This window comes from Excalfactoria chinensis, chromosome 1 (genome assembly GCF_039878825.1).
Source record: "Excalfactoria chinensis isolate bCotChi1 chromosome 1, bCotChi1.hap2, whole genome shotgun sequence".
NCBI lineage: Eukaryota > Metazoa > Chordata > Aves > Galliformes > Phasianidae > Excalfactoria > Excalfactoria chinensis.
Genome location: NC_092825.1, coordinates 50794987 through 50812139, shown reverse-complemented (window position 1 = coordinate 50812139; position 17153 = coordinate 50794987). Strand labels below are relative to the sequence as shown.

Genomic DNA, 17153 nt, shown 5'->3' with positions numbered 1-17153 from the left:
TTTGCCAAATTGGAATGCTGTCTTTTGGTTGTTTTTCCTGCTTCACTTAGGAGCTCAGCTGGGATCCGGTGACGGTCAGACAGCTGGCATTCAGACATGTGCCCTGGGAGACTCTCATACAGGAGGAAGTGGAGTACAGCAGCAAGGTATTGTGGGAGGGCCCCATCTGTAGAGGATCTGCTGATTTGTGCAACTAGAGAAAAAATGGACAAAACGTGAAAATAACATGGAAGAATTTATGATGAAAGCTGTTGTCTAAGCTTGAACTGGCCTTGTTTCTGTTCTTGAGACATAAAAAGTGTTTCGTAGTGAACTTGTCTTATCTTTATCTGTGAAGTACAGATATTGTTCTGGATGGGTAGTGAAGGGAATCACAAGTGTGACTACACAGAAATATTATTGAAACTTATTCTAGGTTTATTTCAAACAAATGATCCTGAAAGGGAAGCTCACTTGATACGTCTGATTGCAAAACTTACACGTTACCTTTTCCCTGATTTCATTAATGCTCTTCCATATATAATGAAATTCCACCGGTCTTTTTTTTTTGGTGGATATTTTCATAACGTGTAAGCAAATTCTGGTTGCTTTACAAAAACTTAAGATATGGTTTGTAGAGGTCAAAGCTGCAAGCAAACGGAGAGCAACTGTCTTCTCAGTGTACGTTGATCGATCATGAAAGATTGTAGCCTTTGTTTTGTCTAAACACACAGAACACAAGCAGAGTACAGCAGAACAAGAAACTGCAGCTGCTCTTGCTAATTTGAACTACTTTTTCAAATAGGTTTTTTTTATCCATTTGTTGTTTGTATTTTTTCTGCAGCTTTGTTCCATTAAGGGTTTGTTACTATCTCTGTAGCCAAATAGTTTAAAAGGAAAAGGAGAACTCACTGTGCCAGCGTTAACTTTTATAACAACTTAGAATATATTACTGTGTCCAAACAGCCAACCTTACTCTGTTTGCTTCAAATGCAGGGCATAACTGTGTGGACTTAGTATACTCAGGTTGCTCTATCTGAGGATTTTTCTTGGTGGAGAATAAACTGTTTTGTTAGTGCAAGTCATGTAACTGTACGCTTTTTGAAGTTCTGAGCTTTATTTATGTCATCTTCTGTAACTGAACAGGTTACTGTCAAGCAAGTAGTATCTTACGCTACGCTCATGGAGACAATCAGCAAGCACACTTAATGCAGCCAGGTAATTAAAAAGAAAACAAACAACACCACCAAAACCCCAAACAAACAAACAAAACCCCCTTTCCTGAATTTCTATAAGTACATTAGTGTCTTGACTATAAATACTGATTTTTACATTGTCAGGAAGAGCATCTCTTGGTACTGGCATTAGTGCTGGGAAACGCCCAAATCCAGAAGAAGAAACTCAAAGTGTTGGGCCGAAAGTCCAGCGGCAGAGCACAAATTAAACTGGTAAGAACTAAGAAACCTGACATCAGTCCTGTTAATGAATATATTGCTGCAATGCAAAGGAGCTTCAGTTTTTGCTCCAGCTCTTTCAGTTGTAGGTGCTGTACAAACACAGCAACAACAAAACCATGAAAGGAAATAGTTAGAGAAATAACCAAAGGCTGTTGGACACCTTATTTTAGATGTTAAGAAAAGGAAGATGGTTAAATTGGTTTCATACACGTTAGCAGAGCTGCTTATATAGCTTCAGTTACTCTCTGCTTCTCCTGCATTTTACCTTAAATTGTGCCAGCAGCTTCTAACGTGGATCATAAGAGTAACACAACCAGAAAGGGAAATCTCAGCCTGGATTAGTCCCAGATGTGCAAATGGACTAAGGAGAACATATTTTGGAGAGACATCACAAAGAGTTTTACAAAACACTGCTGTAGTTATTAGATGAAAAGACATAGGGATGAGAAAGGTTTGAAGTCTTGAGTGTTTTCCATTGGTCTGCAACCTTGGTGTGATGCTCAGATTGATAGTGTTTGTCAGAAAGAGCTGTGATGAAAAGTACTTGAATCTGTGAAAGAAGACGTTCCTAGACACGTATGAACAGATGTGAAAGTCTGTGGAAAGAAACAGACACTGGGGAAGGAGTTGGATTTGTGTGCAGACATCAACATGGAGAAGCCAACTGGATTTTGTGTTTTGGGTGGAGTTAATGGTATGCAGAAAGGAGGGCAGGCCAAAGATGTTAAATCCTTTCTCCCAGTGAGCATAAATTGAAAGGAACAAAGGAGATACTCTGTAAGACATGTTGAAGAGCAATTAGAAGAAAAGGTAAAGAATGGAAGGCTATCTGCAGGAATAGGGGGCAAGATTAGATGGTAAGAGAGAGACTGTATAAATTAAAGGTGGTTGACATGTCATCGCATCCTTAACTTTCAGAAAAGAGGCTTAAGATTTGGTCGTTACAGCATTTGAAGAATAAGGAATAAAAATTAAACACGGTTAGGCTTTCATGGAATTGAAAGATAGGAATTCCATGCAGCAAGCATAGAAAATACGGTCAGCATCTCTGGAGATAAAAAGAGAAATTCAATCTACTTCATTTGGTTTTGACAGCAAGATCTAATTTTGCTTGTTATGTGGTGTCAGCACTTTGACAAAGTCATCGCGGTGCATTATGAACAACTGTATCGTGCTGATTTGATTCAGAGAAGAGCACTGCTTTCGTACTGCATGTCGATCATTGCTGGAAGAGGAAGAAAACCAAAGTCTGATCAGTCTGATGATTTGGCACATACACGAAGCCCTGTAAACTGCACTTCTGTGTTCTCCTACTGTATTTCAGTATTCTGATGGGCCTGAGCGGAATGCAATTCAGAGTCCGTGTTTCAGTAGTCATCTGGTCCTTAGTATGTGCACATTAGTTCAGCATCCATGGTTAGTGTTGCAGCATTACCTAGGTGCTCATGTCTGTGTAGAAATGTCTTTAGAGCGAATGCTTGATTCCCATCCAAGCTGCTTTTCCATTGAGAGACAAGCTGGAAGGTTATCTGGTTTGGCAGAGAAGACTGCTTTTGGTATGGGCGTTCAAAGCATTCCGGAAAAGAACATCACAGTAAAATACAACACAGATCAGTTTGCATTCAGAACGGTATTAAAATACAGAGTATTTGAGCTACTCTGAATGGGGACAGAGCTTACTGCACTGAGAAAGAATATTGCTACCTTGAATTATTTCTACCTTCTTCAAAGCCTGCGTGACAAACTGCTTAAGAACGTCTCTTTCTGTTTCTTGCAGCATTGTTAGAAGAGGAGATACCGCTTAACACCCAGGACAAAGTTTCTGCTACTCCATATTGGGACTGAAGAGTTGTGAGAGTCCTCGTAGTACAATAACATGCTTTTTCATAAGTTATTTTCAATTGTTCTCAGTTGTTGTAAAGTCCAATTTTTGGAGCGCATTATTTCTAACTGGCATTTCTATGGTTTTTAACTTTTTAATGACTCTTTCACAAAGGACAAATTGAGTTTTGTATATAAAGTATTTGGTGAAGTATTTGCTAACTTAATGTAAATACAAGCATTCATCATTAGCATAGACCCATCGATATATTTTTGATAATCTTTCATGTACATGGTATTAGAAAGAGCTGTAGCGACGTTCTGTAAAATGGATGGACATAGAAAGCTTTGGAGTTTTTAAACTGCCGTTATTTTTAGATCCCAGAGTTTGACTTCTGTACGATCAACTTCATACTTTCATAACGTAAGTGATTAGGACTGTGTTTAATCAAATACAGTAGAGCCGTAATCTTTACTAATCGCACCTGTATATAAAGTCATACGCCAATTTTTTTTGTCAGGTTGTAAAATTTTGATGTATATGTCCAGTCCTTGTATTTCTCAGTTGCCTTGTTCAGTAATGACATACGTTGTTAATAAAAAAGGAAAACTGTATGGCTGGATACGAACGTCCTTGTGCGTGTTGTTGCTCTGGTACGTTATTTCCAAACAAAATGGGGGGAAAAAGAAAGGAATTCTGATTTTTAGACTTCATCTGGAAGCTGTGAGCAATGAAATGCACTGGATCTCACTTTGAATTTAATGATTCTGAAGGAAAACGCTATCCGAATAATCTGGGCCTTTGTTGAAGTTGTGTATATGTTCTGAACATCAGATGTGTATCGCCGTTACATTCATTAGGTGTTTCTTCACAACCTTGTTTGGGGTTTGTTTTTGCTCTATAAACGGAATTGGTTTGGTAGCCTGGCAGTCTTTCCTGCACTGAAGCAACTTGCAGCTTTTTGAGGATATTGATTTCTAACAAAGCAGCGTGTGTATTAGCTGCCTGGTCAATCCTCTTCATCCATACAGAATGTTCAAAGAAGTTGGGCCTGAATGTTTCCTTAGGCCATTAAGATCTCTGAGGAAGCAGTGAGTGCTGTTGCCGCGCCGCTCTGTAGATGGCGCTGTGGGAGCTGGAGCGGCGCGGGGCCTACCGAGGCCGGGGAGGGGCGGCGGGATGAGGAAGCGGCTGCTCAACAGCGAGCAGGCAAAACACTCACCTCTTATCCACTGTCTCACTGCTTACTGCAGTTTGTTTCTCGGAAAATAAAGTTAAAAAGTGGGGGGGAAAAAAAAAAAAAAAGGAAAAGGAAATTTTTAGCAGACATAATTTTAATTATACCCCCATTGCCAGACAGGAGATGATGTTCAAGTGATCTAGGCTCCTGAAGTGCAATTGTGTGTGTTTCAAATGCAAATCGAACTCAATATTAAATATAAAAATGCAAGGAGAGCTCGTTTCAGCGATGTTTACAAAATGCAGGGCAGAACAGAGAGATGGAAGATGCAGGAAAGAAGGAAAAGATACAGGAAAGCAGCGTGTCTCCTCAGGCTGACCCTGCTGGGCCTACAGCTGATCTCAGGGTAAATGCCCCGATTGAGCAGGGTCTGATAGGATAAGACAAGGGGAAATGGTTTCAAACTAAAATGGGGGAGATTTAGATTAGATATAAGGAAGAAGTTTTTAATGATGGGGTGGTGAGGCACTGGCACAGGTTGCCCAAAGAGCTGGTGGATGCCCCATCCCTGAATTCACCCAAGGTCAGGCTGGAGGGGCTCTGAGCACCCTGATGGAGCTGTGGGTATCCCTGTTCATTGAAGGAGACTTGGACCAAATTCCCTTCGAATGTCCCTTCCAATTGAAACAAAGAATGCTTACAAAAGAGCTGCCAAATGCCTGAGTGCTGCCCACATGCAGGATCATGCCCCAGGACCTTGGGTTGGTGGCTCATGCACCAAATGCAGGTGAGTTATCCTTATCTCCATTTCTCTTATCTCTGCTACTTACATCTGGCACAGGAAGATAATCCTGTTAACTGTGGTTGTTCTGACTGGGAGTAGCCGGTAAGCAAGTCCATAAATATTTAATAAAAGAGCAATTTACAGACAGCAATTAGAGAGAGGGAGGATCTTCTTGAGGTCTGTTTTGCTTTCTAGAGCTCCAGTTCACGTGGTCATCGCATGGTCTTTAATTACTTGTTTTATATGTGCTTCTTAAGTGCCTTTTATCTGGTATGAGCTAGCATCCCTTTTGTCTTGACTGCCTTGGTAACTGTGCCCTTTGTGGCATAGGCCTTCTCTGAGGGGGCGAGAAAAGGGGAAGCGGTGATGCTTTGCAGGTACTTTAGGTAAGCAATGGTACAGTTTTCTTCTGAAGTACTTTCAAGGAGTGCTGCTTTGGCACTTAATGAGGAGCTGAATACGGGCTGAAGTCTTGAGCCATGTAGAAAAACCAATTCACAACCAATAAGGGAAGAATTACTTTAGTGCCTGTTTGACTGTAGCATCTGAACAATTTATTGCAGTTTCGTGCTCAGTACCATAAAATACCCCGTGAAGTAATGATGTCTGTAGATGGGGGGTGGGAGGAAGGTTGGAATGTTATGTTTATGACCAGGCAGCGTTTGCACTGCCAGGCATTTTGTCTTGTGCTTGCAGTCCTAATCAAGTGTGTGCCCGTGGATCCAGATAAAGAATAATGCAGTTTTGAAATGGCAGCGGTACAGTTTGATGAACCTTTATTCAATTCACGTTTCACCACCACTGGCAGAAAGTTCTGGGTGGATTTTTAGGATGTGTGTGTTCACGTCCCTTTGAGTAAGTGGGCAATTAGAGTGCATCGTAAGAGAAATCACTCTCCCCCTTCTGTCCTCATTAATTGACGTGGAAACGTGTGACAAAAACGAAGCCATGGGGGATGTTTCATGTGCCAAGACTTCCGAATTTGCATACCCAACATCAGGATCCAAATCCAGATTTAGGTAGTCTGAAATAATGAATGGCAACAAAACGTAGTCACTCCCAGGTTTAACCGAATTATTTCTCCTCTGAAGCTGCTTTCAGTGGGACTTTGCAGGTGCACTGGTGGAGGAGCTGACTTTGATTAGATTCCTGTGGAAATCGGGCCTTCTTTGTGAAACTAAAGCTTTCCTTCACTGAACCTCATTCTGCTGTCTTTACTCATGTGGAACAATGCGTCATTGCTTCATTGCTAAGCATTTAGCATAGCATACCCAAAGGACTTAGGTACTCAGGGCAAACACTTGGATGCTTGAGATGCTCAGGAGTGTTTAACTTTGCTCGAGTAAACAGCAGGATTTTGGAAAAATACAGGTGTCCATACAGGTACCACAGATCAGTGACTTTGTGCTCACATGCACACGAGGACTCTCTTTACCTGTGCATCAGCCGTTAGACATGCAGAGAGCACATAATTCCCCCAAAATGAGCTAGCAACAAAATACTCGAGTGTGTGGGGTGATCTGTGCTGGTGGTCACAGAGCTCACCTGGTAGGCGGCCTCCTCTCCACCATTGGAACAGACTCGGTTCTTATCTCCAGCCGCCCTCCTGGATGCTCCAACTTCAGACACACTTCTCCGAATGCGGAGTCAAGCCTTGCTTTATAGGCCCGTTGCATTGTTTGCTGTTCTGAGTTAGCGTGATTTATGTCTTACTATTGCTCCCGCGAGAGCTGGCATTCTCGCATGGAGTGCGTTTACAATGGAAAGAGATTCCTGTGGCTTCAGCGAGGTGGTGATGGATTCCATTCCCAGCGCATCTCTGCTATTTTTATCAGATGATCCGTGGTGGTGTCATGCTTTTGTGCTGTTGCTGTCAATATTCTACATCATGACATCATGTGCAGTATGAACCATTAACTAAGGGTACAAATAGTGGCAAACTGTTTTGGTGGTATAATAAAGTGTAGTTGTTAATGGCATACAGAAGTATAATCGAGGGTATGTGGAAGTGTAATAGAGGGTATGTGGAAGTGTGGAAGGTTCATGCTCCAGTTCCGTGGAATGGCAGCATCCGAGTACTCAGCTCTTGGAGGAGAACTACATATCCCAGGGGACGACGCGGCCAGAGACGAATCACTGGAGGAGGACACATATATAATCTCGCTCCCAGGCTGGAACGCTCTCTCTTTCGCTCTATCTCTCTCAGAGCACTCCAGCCCTGTCGTCTCTCTCTTACAACATTCCAGCCCGTCGCCTTGAGATCACAGTAGGCCTCCTGGTTCTCGGGGACTCTTTCTCTCTCTCTCTCTCTCTGTCTTGTTCGATTTAGTAGTCGCAATTATATTGTATCGTATTGTGTTATCTTGTATTCCAATATCGTATTTAGTAAAGTAAGTTTTCTCCTTAGATTGCTGCCACTGTTTTTGTCCATTCCCCTCCTTCCAGGGGCAGCAGCCTCTATCACAGGTAAATCTAGATAACCCGATTACAACGTGGATCGAAGCTAGAGAGAGGAACTGTTTTGATGCATGTTCAAGTGGCTCAGTGCAGGTGTAACAGAGCTAAGTATTACTGGGCACAGATGACAGGCAACAACAGCTTGAAAATCTGCCATCATGAACGCATTTCTATTTACTTCCAGGAGCAGAGCATCAGCCCTCCCATCTTTTAAACACGCATGGCTCAGGATTCTCCTCTGGTTTTGCTTTTCTCAGTGCAGTGCCAGGAGCCGCTGCCTGTCAGGAAAATGACAGCCTCCCAGTCCCAAGCAAGACCATCCAGGATGACCACATAACTCTCTGTGTGCCAGAGGTGCCAATCTCAAGTGAATACACAGCTGCTGGTGTCCCACTGCTCTCATAAAGCTCTGGCAACCCCCTACATCCACGCCAACGAATGTACAACTCTGAGGCATGTCCTTCTTACTTCCAGTAACGAGGCTTTGTGTAAAACCATGGGTAACTGGTGCTTACTCTCAACATAGCGCCACTTCACAGAGGACTCTCTAGCGATATGACGGGTGCTTGACTCAAAGCAACCACATACTTGGGAGCAAGAAGAGATCTTCTAGATAGCGTTGGGAAATCGACTGGAAGAACAATGGTTAAAGGTTGAAAAGTTTGATCTTGTGACCCACGTCCACTTTAAGGACAGGGCGTACTGCAAAATATACACTACTGTATAATATTCTACTTTTCATGGAGTCATATATGAAAACAACAGACCAAAGATTTTAATAAATTCAGAGAGATTTATTTCCAATGCTTTGACATAACAGCTTGTACATATCATAGCAACGTATAGCAATATATTACATGCATGACATATTCGCTATAATTATGATAGCTTAGGTAAAAATGCATGCAACGTTGTTAAGACGCTATGATAACAGACACATCTTCGGTCTATTTCTTTTTTGAAACAATCCTCTCAATACCCAAAGCTGATGCTGAAGCCATTGCTGTTAGGGTGTTACGTTCTGTACTATTTCTTAGCTATGTACAGCTCCTGTCCTCTAACTGCCTTGGCTTGCACTTCGAAGATGAGTAAATCCAGGCTGCAGTCGATGATCTTAAGGGTGATTCTAAGACATAGTTGTTTGATTTGCTAATGAAGGAGAAGCGCAGCCCTGCTAGTCCCACCGAGGGGGCGGCCTCTTGCAGGGCGGCTGTGGGTCCTGGTCACAGTCGGCGCTCCTCTTCGGGGCCCGCCGGGCCCTCTCAGGCGAGTGCCCGGGATCAGAGGGGCTGCTGCCCTGGGCAGACGGAGCTGCTGCTGCCGCCGGCTCCATCTCCTCAAATTCCGCGCGAATGTCAGCCCCTGCTGTGCCGGGCTGCTCCTCTCTGATGGATGGCGCGGAGTGTCCAAAGAGTCCGGGACCTGATGGGAGGGTCACCTGTGGGGAGGCTGCGGGGCCAGGGGCGGCCACACGGCTGTCCTCCTGCCCCCCGGCTGCAGGGCCCTCCTCCTGCCCCCCAGACCCGTGGGCGCCCTGCAGAGCCAGCACTCTGTGGGCCTCCTGGCTGCATTGGAGCACGATGGTTTCCACGAGCTCCTGCATGAACGGCTCGGCTTCATCCCCCAGCTCAGGCCGTATCAGGTCTGCCAGCCGCTCAGTGTCCGGCCCGATGTCACACAGGGTGTTCTGGATGAAGCAGTCTGCTGCCATTTCTGGGAACCAGGACGCGGCGAAGACAGATCTCAGCCTTTGTCGCAGCCAGGGCAGCACAGGGGCCAGGATCTCTGGGTGCTGCTGAAGCAGCTGTGCCCAGGTCTCAGTAAGGAGAAGGCCGTCCTCCTCAGCCTCCTCACCTTCCTCCTCATCTGCCTCCTCATGCTCTTCCTCGTCTGAGAATGGCAGAGGAGACAGCAAAGGGGACGACGAAGGGCTGTAGCTGAATGTCTGAGCAATGCCTTCCTTGAAGCAGGCGGGTAATGGTGGTGCTGGAGGCCAGATGATGAAGTTGAGGTCTTCGTCATCATCCCACTCGGCGACCTTGACCACCTCCATGTCCTTTCTGCAGAGCGGGCAGCTCTTGTTCTGCTTGCCCCAGCGCAGGATGCAGCCGAGGCAGAACCCATGATGGCACGGCACCGCGTAGGCAATGTCCTTGCGCGCATCACGGCAGATGGGACATACCCATTCCTGCTCCGCTGCCATGGTCCTTATTCTGTGGCCCACTTAGCAGTGAGAATGAGGCACTGCTCCTCTTCACCAGAGTCTCAGCGGTGACTGTTGAGCACTGCAAGAGGGAAAGAGGCCGCGGTCATTCTCCATCCCATGGACAGACAGAAGAAAAGCCCAGGTCCCTCAGCAGGACACACTCCTGGTCCTACACCAGGGCCACGCTATGCTCCATGCCCTCAGAGGTCTCTCAGGCTGCAGCCCTGGCCCTGGCAGCTCCCCAAGTCCCAGCACTCCCCCAGTCTCTACCCTGGGGGACGTGTCCCTACCCAGCTCACCTCTGCTTCTATGAGTGTGCCCTGTGGGGCCCCGGCTGCCTGAACCAGGCAGGCCAGGGAAATACAGGTGCTGGCTATAGGGACGGGCAGCGAGAGCCGCTGCCAGCAGTGCCCAAAGCACAGCCCAACACCCAAGAGAAATTCTCGCTCCACTTCCAACCTCGCACAAGCGCTCAGTAGGAGTCCAGGCTCGAGACTGACTGGGCCAGGCTCTGCCTGCACCCAAAGGTGAGCAGTGATGGTGCTGCGGTCACAGTGCATCTCTTTGTGACATCACGGCCTGGGGCTCAGTGATGTCACTGCAGTCCTTCTGCCCCCACAGCAGTAGCCCCAGCAGCACTTCACATGCGTGTATTTGTACATGCGTCTGGGGTGACCACAGTGCCACTTCCAGGCACTGCCCCTCCATATCAGTGTCCTGGTGGAGAAGCTGGCTGCCCATGGTTTGGATGAGTGTACTCTCTTCTGGGTGAGACACTGGCTGGATGGCCAGGCCCAAAGAGTTGTTGTCTTGTGAAGGGCTTGGACAATATGTCCTATGAGAAGTGACCGAAGGAACGGGGGCTGTTTAGTCTGGGGAAGAGGAGGCTGAGGGGAGACCTCATAGCTCTCTTCCAATGCCCAAAGGGTGATTGCAACGAGCCTGGGGTTGGTTTCTTCTTGCTGGTGACAGATGACAGGACGAGAGGAAATGGCCTCAGGTTGTGCCAGGGTCATTTTAGGTTGGATATTGGGAAAAAATTCTTTATAGACAGGGTGGTTCAGCTCTGGAATAGGTTGAGTCACCATCCCTGGATGTGTTTAAAAACCTTTTGGATGCTCAGGGACATGACTTAGCGGAGGGCTGTTAGTTAGGGCAGTATGGTTCGGTCGTGGTTTGACTCGATGATCTTTAAGGTTTTTTTCTAACCCAAGTGATTCTGTTATTCTATGATTCTTTCAGCTCTGGTCCTGCTGTTTCCTGGTAGCTCTAAGCCCTGGCCTGTGCCTTCTCAGATGCCTGTCAGGTGTCCCCGTCCCTCTCTTGGTTGTATTCTGTGTAATAAAAACATTTTATTACGTTGAATTGAACACCTATGACTCTGTGGTCCTGATTCTGTGTAACGCAGCCCATTGTTCACCTTGTGCTTTTGGTCATACAGTGGATATTATCACAATTTGAGTTACCTGCTGCAGTTTGTCTCCTCTCTTCTCTGACTTTGGCTTCTCCACACATCCGCAGTGTCAATGCACTGCTTACACTCTGCAGGACTCCCTCTGAGCCAAGTGATTTCTGTTGCTTGGCTAAGTTTATATTCTCTGTTAATTCTTAATTGTGAATCTTCTGTTTGTGGTTTAACTCCTTCATTTGTTCTCTCGTAGTGTTCCCTTAATTTACTTTATTCCAGGTACCTTCTGGAATTCAGTGCCTAAGTTACTTTCCCCATCTGTTCTTAAAACAGGAAAGTAAGAAATCAGAGCAAGCAAAGATATCACATAAATGGAGTCAACAACGCCTGTGCATTTGGAAAGGCTAGTGACTGTGGTTAAAGATGCTTGGATTTAACATTAAATACAAGGCTGGTCTAATCCAGCCTTGTCACGTCCCAGGGTCTTACACTGCCTTCAGTGTCATCAACCATAGATTCTGAAAGCGGCATATTATGGGCAGGATCTCATAACAAGAAAAGCCAGGCCAGCATTTCAAATGACACCAGACCACAGTGTGATGTGAATTAAAAAACCAGCACCCTGTATGTAATAAAAGAAGCTACAGAATTCAAAAGCAGTATCTGTGTCCCGTGTCATACCTTGCACGTAAGTTAACAACATGAGAATAACAAGTGCTATGTTTAAAACACATTGCTTAGCTACTTTCTGAACTATAAAACGCAATGTAAAACTGCGCAGAACACAAAGTAGCCACCGAGCTGCTCCTTGACGTGTGAGCTGGAGATGCTGTTGTACAAAGGCCTGACTTGTGGGAAAATCCATAAGACAACAGATTTGCAGTAGCCATGCAAAGCCTGAACTCTCGCCCCCAGTGCACTGTGGATCCCTGCAGTGTCTAGGATGTGCCGGAGCCTATAGGGCTTGTATGCAAAGCAAACAAAGAGAAGGAGAGACTCATTAGTCTCACTGCTGAAGCAAGGGTGCAGGGAGAGAATTAAGTATCTCTTTCAGCATCACACAAGCTTCCTGTGGGGCTTGCTGTGCCCTTGGTTAGCTGGCTCTGTTGGGAGTTCAAGCGCTGAGGCTGCCACACGTGGATGCTGCCCCCTGGCTGCACAGGCACCTGCACTCCCCAGCCCACGGTGTGAGATGTGGAGCTGCAGCTCTGATATCTCATGGTTCAACTCTGCCTCTGAATCAGTGCCATCTCCATCACCTTCCATAGCTGGATGTCACCACGGGCTTAGGAGGGAAAACGAATGCCTTCTGTCCAGGCAGGAGCAAGGAGTCTCCAGTGGAAGCACACCCAATGGCTCTCTTTCACAGGCAGGATGATCCCATGGTGACCCTTCTTGTCAGGAGCACACTATAGCTGCAGCAGGTTGGGGCTGCATGGGGAGAGGATCCTGGTAATGAAATACTTTCATAGTTCAACACTCATTATCCCATTGCAATACCATGCTCTTCCGCGGGGGCCTTCTGAAGAGTCAAGGCTGAGTTCTTTTCCAGCAGAGACCAAACCCAGAACACCTAACAAGCCACATTTACAAAAGTTATCACAGGTTACCTCTATCACAGGTAAATCTAGATAACCCGATTACAACGTGGATCGAAGCTAGAGAGAGGAACTCTTTTGATGCATGTTCAAGTGGCTCAGTGCAGGTGTAACAGAGCTAAGTATTACTGGGCACAGATGACAGGCAACAACAGCTTGAAAATCTGCCCATCTGCTCTTCACGACTGTATTTCCTTTACTTCCAGGAGCTGAGGATCAGGCCTCCCATCTTTTAAACACGCATGGCTCAGAATTCTCCTCTGGTTTTGCTTTTCTCAGTGCAGTGCCAGGAGCCGCTGCCTGTCAGGAAAATGACAGCCTCCCAGTCCCAAGCAAGACCATCCAGGATGACCACATAACTCTCTGTGTGCCAGAGGTGCCAATCTCAAGTGAACACGCAGCTGCTGGTGTCCCACTGCTCTCATAAAGTGCTGGCAACCCCCTACATCCACGCCAACAGATGTACAACTCTGAGGCATGTCCTTGTTACTTCCAGTAACGAGGCTTTGTGTAAAACCATGGGTAACTGGTGCTTACTCTCAACATAGCGCCACTTCACAGAGGACTCTCTAGCGATATGACGGGTGCTTGACTCAAAGCAACCACATACTTGGGAGCAAGAAGAGATCTTCTAGATAGCGTTGGGAAATCAACTGGAAGAACAATGGTTAAAGGTTGAAAAGATTGATCTTGTGACCCACGTCCACTTTAAGGACAGGGCATACTGCAAAATATACACTACTGTATAATATTCTACTTTTCATGGAGTCATATATGAAAACAACAGACCAAAGATTTTAATAAATTCAGAGACATTTATTTCCAATGCTTTGACATAATAGCTTGTACATTTTATAGCAATGTATAGCAATATATTATATGCAAGACATAATTGCTATAATTATGTTAGCTTAGGTAAAATTGCATGCAACGTTGTTAAGATGCTATGATAACAGACACATCTTCGGTCTATTTCTTTTTTGAAGCAATCCTGTCAATACCCAAAGCTGATGCTGAAGCCATTGCTGTTAGGGTGTTACGTTCTGTACTATTTCTTAGTCATGTACAGCTCCTGTTCATTAACTGCCTTGGCTTGCACTTCGAAGATGAGTAAATCCAGGCTGCAGTCGATGATCTTAAGGGTGATTCTAAGACATAGCTGTTTGATTTGCTAATGAAGGAGAAGCGCAGCCCCGCTAGTCCCACCGAGGGGGCGGCCTCTTGCAGGGCGGCTGTGGGTCTTGGTCACAGTCGGCGCTCCTCTTCGGGGCCCGCCGGGCCCTCTCAGGCGAGTGCCCGGGATCGGAGGGGCTGCTGCCCTGGGCAGAGGGACCTGCTGCCGCCGCCGGCTCCATCTCCTCGTGGGGCCGCTCCGCTTCCCTCGCCGTGTGTGCGGCGGGGCCGTGACTGGGACCCGCACGAATGTCAGCCCCTGCCGTGCCGGTCTGCTCCTCTCTGCTGGATGTCGAGGGGCTGCCAAAGAGTCCGGGCCTTGTTGGGAGGGTCACCTGAGGGGAGGCTGCGGGGCCAGGGGCGGCCACACGGCTGTCCTCCTGCCCCCGGGCTGCAGGGCCTTCCTCCTGCCCCTCAGACACGTGGGCGCCCCGCAGAGGGGGCGGCCTCTTGCAGGGCGGCTCTGGGTCCTCGTCACCGTCGGCTCTTCTCTTCGGGGGCCGCCGGGCCCCCTCAGGCGAGTGTCCGGGATCGGAGGGGCTGCTGCCCTGGGCAGACGGAGCTGCTGCTGCCTCCGGCTCCATCTCCTCAAATTCCGCACAAGTGTCAGCCCCTGCTGTGCTGGGCTGCTCCTCCCTGATGGATGGCGCGGAGTGTCCAAAGAGTCCGGAATTTGATGGGAGGGTCACCTGTGGGGAGGCTGCGGGGCCAGGGGCGGCCACACGGCTGTCCTCCTGCCACCCGGCTGCAGGGCCCTCCTCCTGCCCCCCAGACCCGTGGGCGCCCTGCAGAGCCAGCACTCTGTGGGCCTCCTGGCTGCATTGGAGCACGATGGTTTCCACGAGCTCCTGCATGAACGGCTCGGCTTCATCCCCCAGCTCAGGCCGTATCAGGTCTGCCAGCCGCTCAGTGTCCGGCCCGATGTCACACAGGGTGTTCTGGATGAAGCAGTCTGCTGCCATTTCTGGGAACCAGGACGCGGCGAAGACAGATCTCAGCCTTTGTCGCAGCCAGGGCAGCACAGGGGCCAGGATCTCTGGGTGCTGCTGAAGCAGCTGTGCCCAGGTCTCAGTAAGGAGAAGGTCGTCCTCCTCCTCATCAGCCTCCTCACCTTCCTCCTCATCTGCCTCCTCATCCTCTTCCTCATCTGAGAATGGCAGAGGAGACAGCGAAGGGGACGACGAAGGGCTGTAGCTGAATGTCTGAGCAATGCCTTCCTTGAAGCAGGCGGGTACTGGTGGTGCTGGAGGCCAGATGATGAAGTTGAGGTCTTCGTCATCATCCCAGGCAGCGACCTTGACCACCTCCATGTCCTTTCTGCAGAGCGGGCAGCTCTTGTTCTGCTTGCCCCAGCGCAGGATGCAGCCGAGGCAGAACCCATGATGGCACGGCACCGCGTAGGCAATGTCCTTGCGCGCATCACGGCAGATGGGACATACCCATTCCTGCTCCGCTGCCATGGTCCTTATGCTGTGGCCCACTTGGCAGTGAGGATGAGGCGCTGCTCCTCTTCACCAGAGTCTCAGCGGTGACTGTTGAGCACTGCAAGAGGGAAAGAGGCCGCGGTCATTCTCCATCCCATGGACTGACAGAAGAAAAGCCCAGGTCCCTCAGCAGGACACACTCCTGGTCCTACACCAGGGCCACGCTATGCTCCATGCCCTCAGAGGTCTCTCAGGCTGCAGCCCTGGCCCTGGCAGCTCCCCAAGTCCCAGCACTCCCCCAGTCTCTACCCTGGGGGACGTGTCCCTACCCAGCTCACCTCTGCTGCTATGAGTGTGCACTGTGGGGCCCCGGCTGCCTGAACCAGGCAGGCCAGGGAAATACAGGTGCTGGCTATAGGGACGGGCAGCGAGAGCCGCTGCCAGCAGTGCCCAAAGCACAGCCCAACACCCAAGAGAAATGCTCGCTCCACTTCCAACCTCGCACAAGCGCTCAGTAGGAGTCCAGGCTCGAGACTGACTGGGCCAGGCTCTGCCTGCACCCAAACACAGTGATGGTGCTGCGGTCACAGTGCATCTCTTTGTGACATCACGGCCTGGGGCTCAGTGATGTCACTGCAGTCCTTCTGCCCCCACAGCAGTAGCCCCAGCAGCACTTCACATGCGTGTATTTGTACATGCGTCTGGGGTGACCACAGTGCCACTTCCAGGCACTGCCCCTCCATATCAGCATCCTGGTGGAGAAGCTGTCTGCCCATGGTTTGGATGAGTGTACTCTCTTCTGGGTGAAACACTGGCTGGATGCAGTTTGTCTCCTCTCTTCTCTGACTTTGGCTTCTCCACACATCCACAGTGTCAATGCACTGCTTACACTCTGCAGGACTCCCTCTGAGCCAAGTGATTTCTGTTGCTTGGCTAAGTTTATATTCTCTGTTAATTCTTAATTGTGAATCTTCTGTTTGTGGTTTAACTCCTTCATTTGTTCTCTCGTAGTGTTTCCTTAATTTACTTTATTCCAGGTACCTTCTGGAATTCAGTGCCTAAGTTACCTTCCCCATCTGTTCTTAAAACAGGAAAGTAAGAAATCAGAGCAAGCAAAGATATCACATAAATGGAGTCAACAACGCCTGTGCATTTGGAAAGGCTAGTGACTGTGGTTAAAGATGCTTGGATTTAACATTAAATACAAGGCTGGTCTAATCCAGCCTTGTCAAGTCCCAGGGTCTTACACTGCCTTCAGTGTCATCAAACCATAGATTCTGAAAGCGGCATATTATGGGAAGGATCTCTGAACAACAAGAAAAGCCAGGCCAGCATTTCAAATGACACCAGACCACAGTGTGATGTGAATTAAAAAAACTGTACCCTGTATGTAATAAAAGAAGCTACAGAATTCAAAAGCAGTATCTGTGTCCCGTGTCCTACCTTGCACGTAAATTAACAACATGAGAATAACAACTGCTATGTTTAAAACACATTGCTTAGCTACTTTCTGAACTATAAAACGCAATGTAAAACTGCGCAGAACACAAAGTAGCCACCGAGCTGCTCCTTGACGTGTGATCTGGAGATGCTGTTGTACAAAGGCCTGACTTCTGGGAACATTCATAACACAACAGATTTACAGTAGCCATGCAAAGACTGAAC

General features: G+C 47.7%; 1 protein-coding gene across 1 annotated transcript in view; it reads left to right on the top strand.

Annotated features, from left to right (window-relative positions):
- CRY1 (cryptochrome circadian regulator 1) overlaps window positions 1-3890 on the top strand; it is a 33241-nt gene extending 29351 nt beyond the window's left edge. The window contains exons 11-14 of the mRNA XM_072348357.1: window positions 51-146; window positions 1126-1197; window positions 1320-1427; window positions 3214-3890. Of these exons, the coding sequence (XP_072204458.1) occupies window positions 51-146; window positions 1126-1197; window positions 1320-1423 (272 nt within the window). The 3' untranslated portion in view covers window positions 1424-1427; window positions 3214-3890. The remainder of the gene's footprint in view (window positions 1-50; window positions 147-1125; window positions 1198-1319; window positions 1428-3213) is intronic.
- Window positions 3891-17153: the final 13263 nt, after the last annotated feature.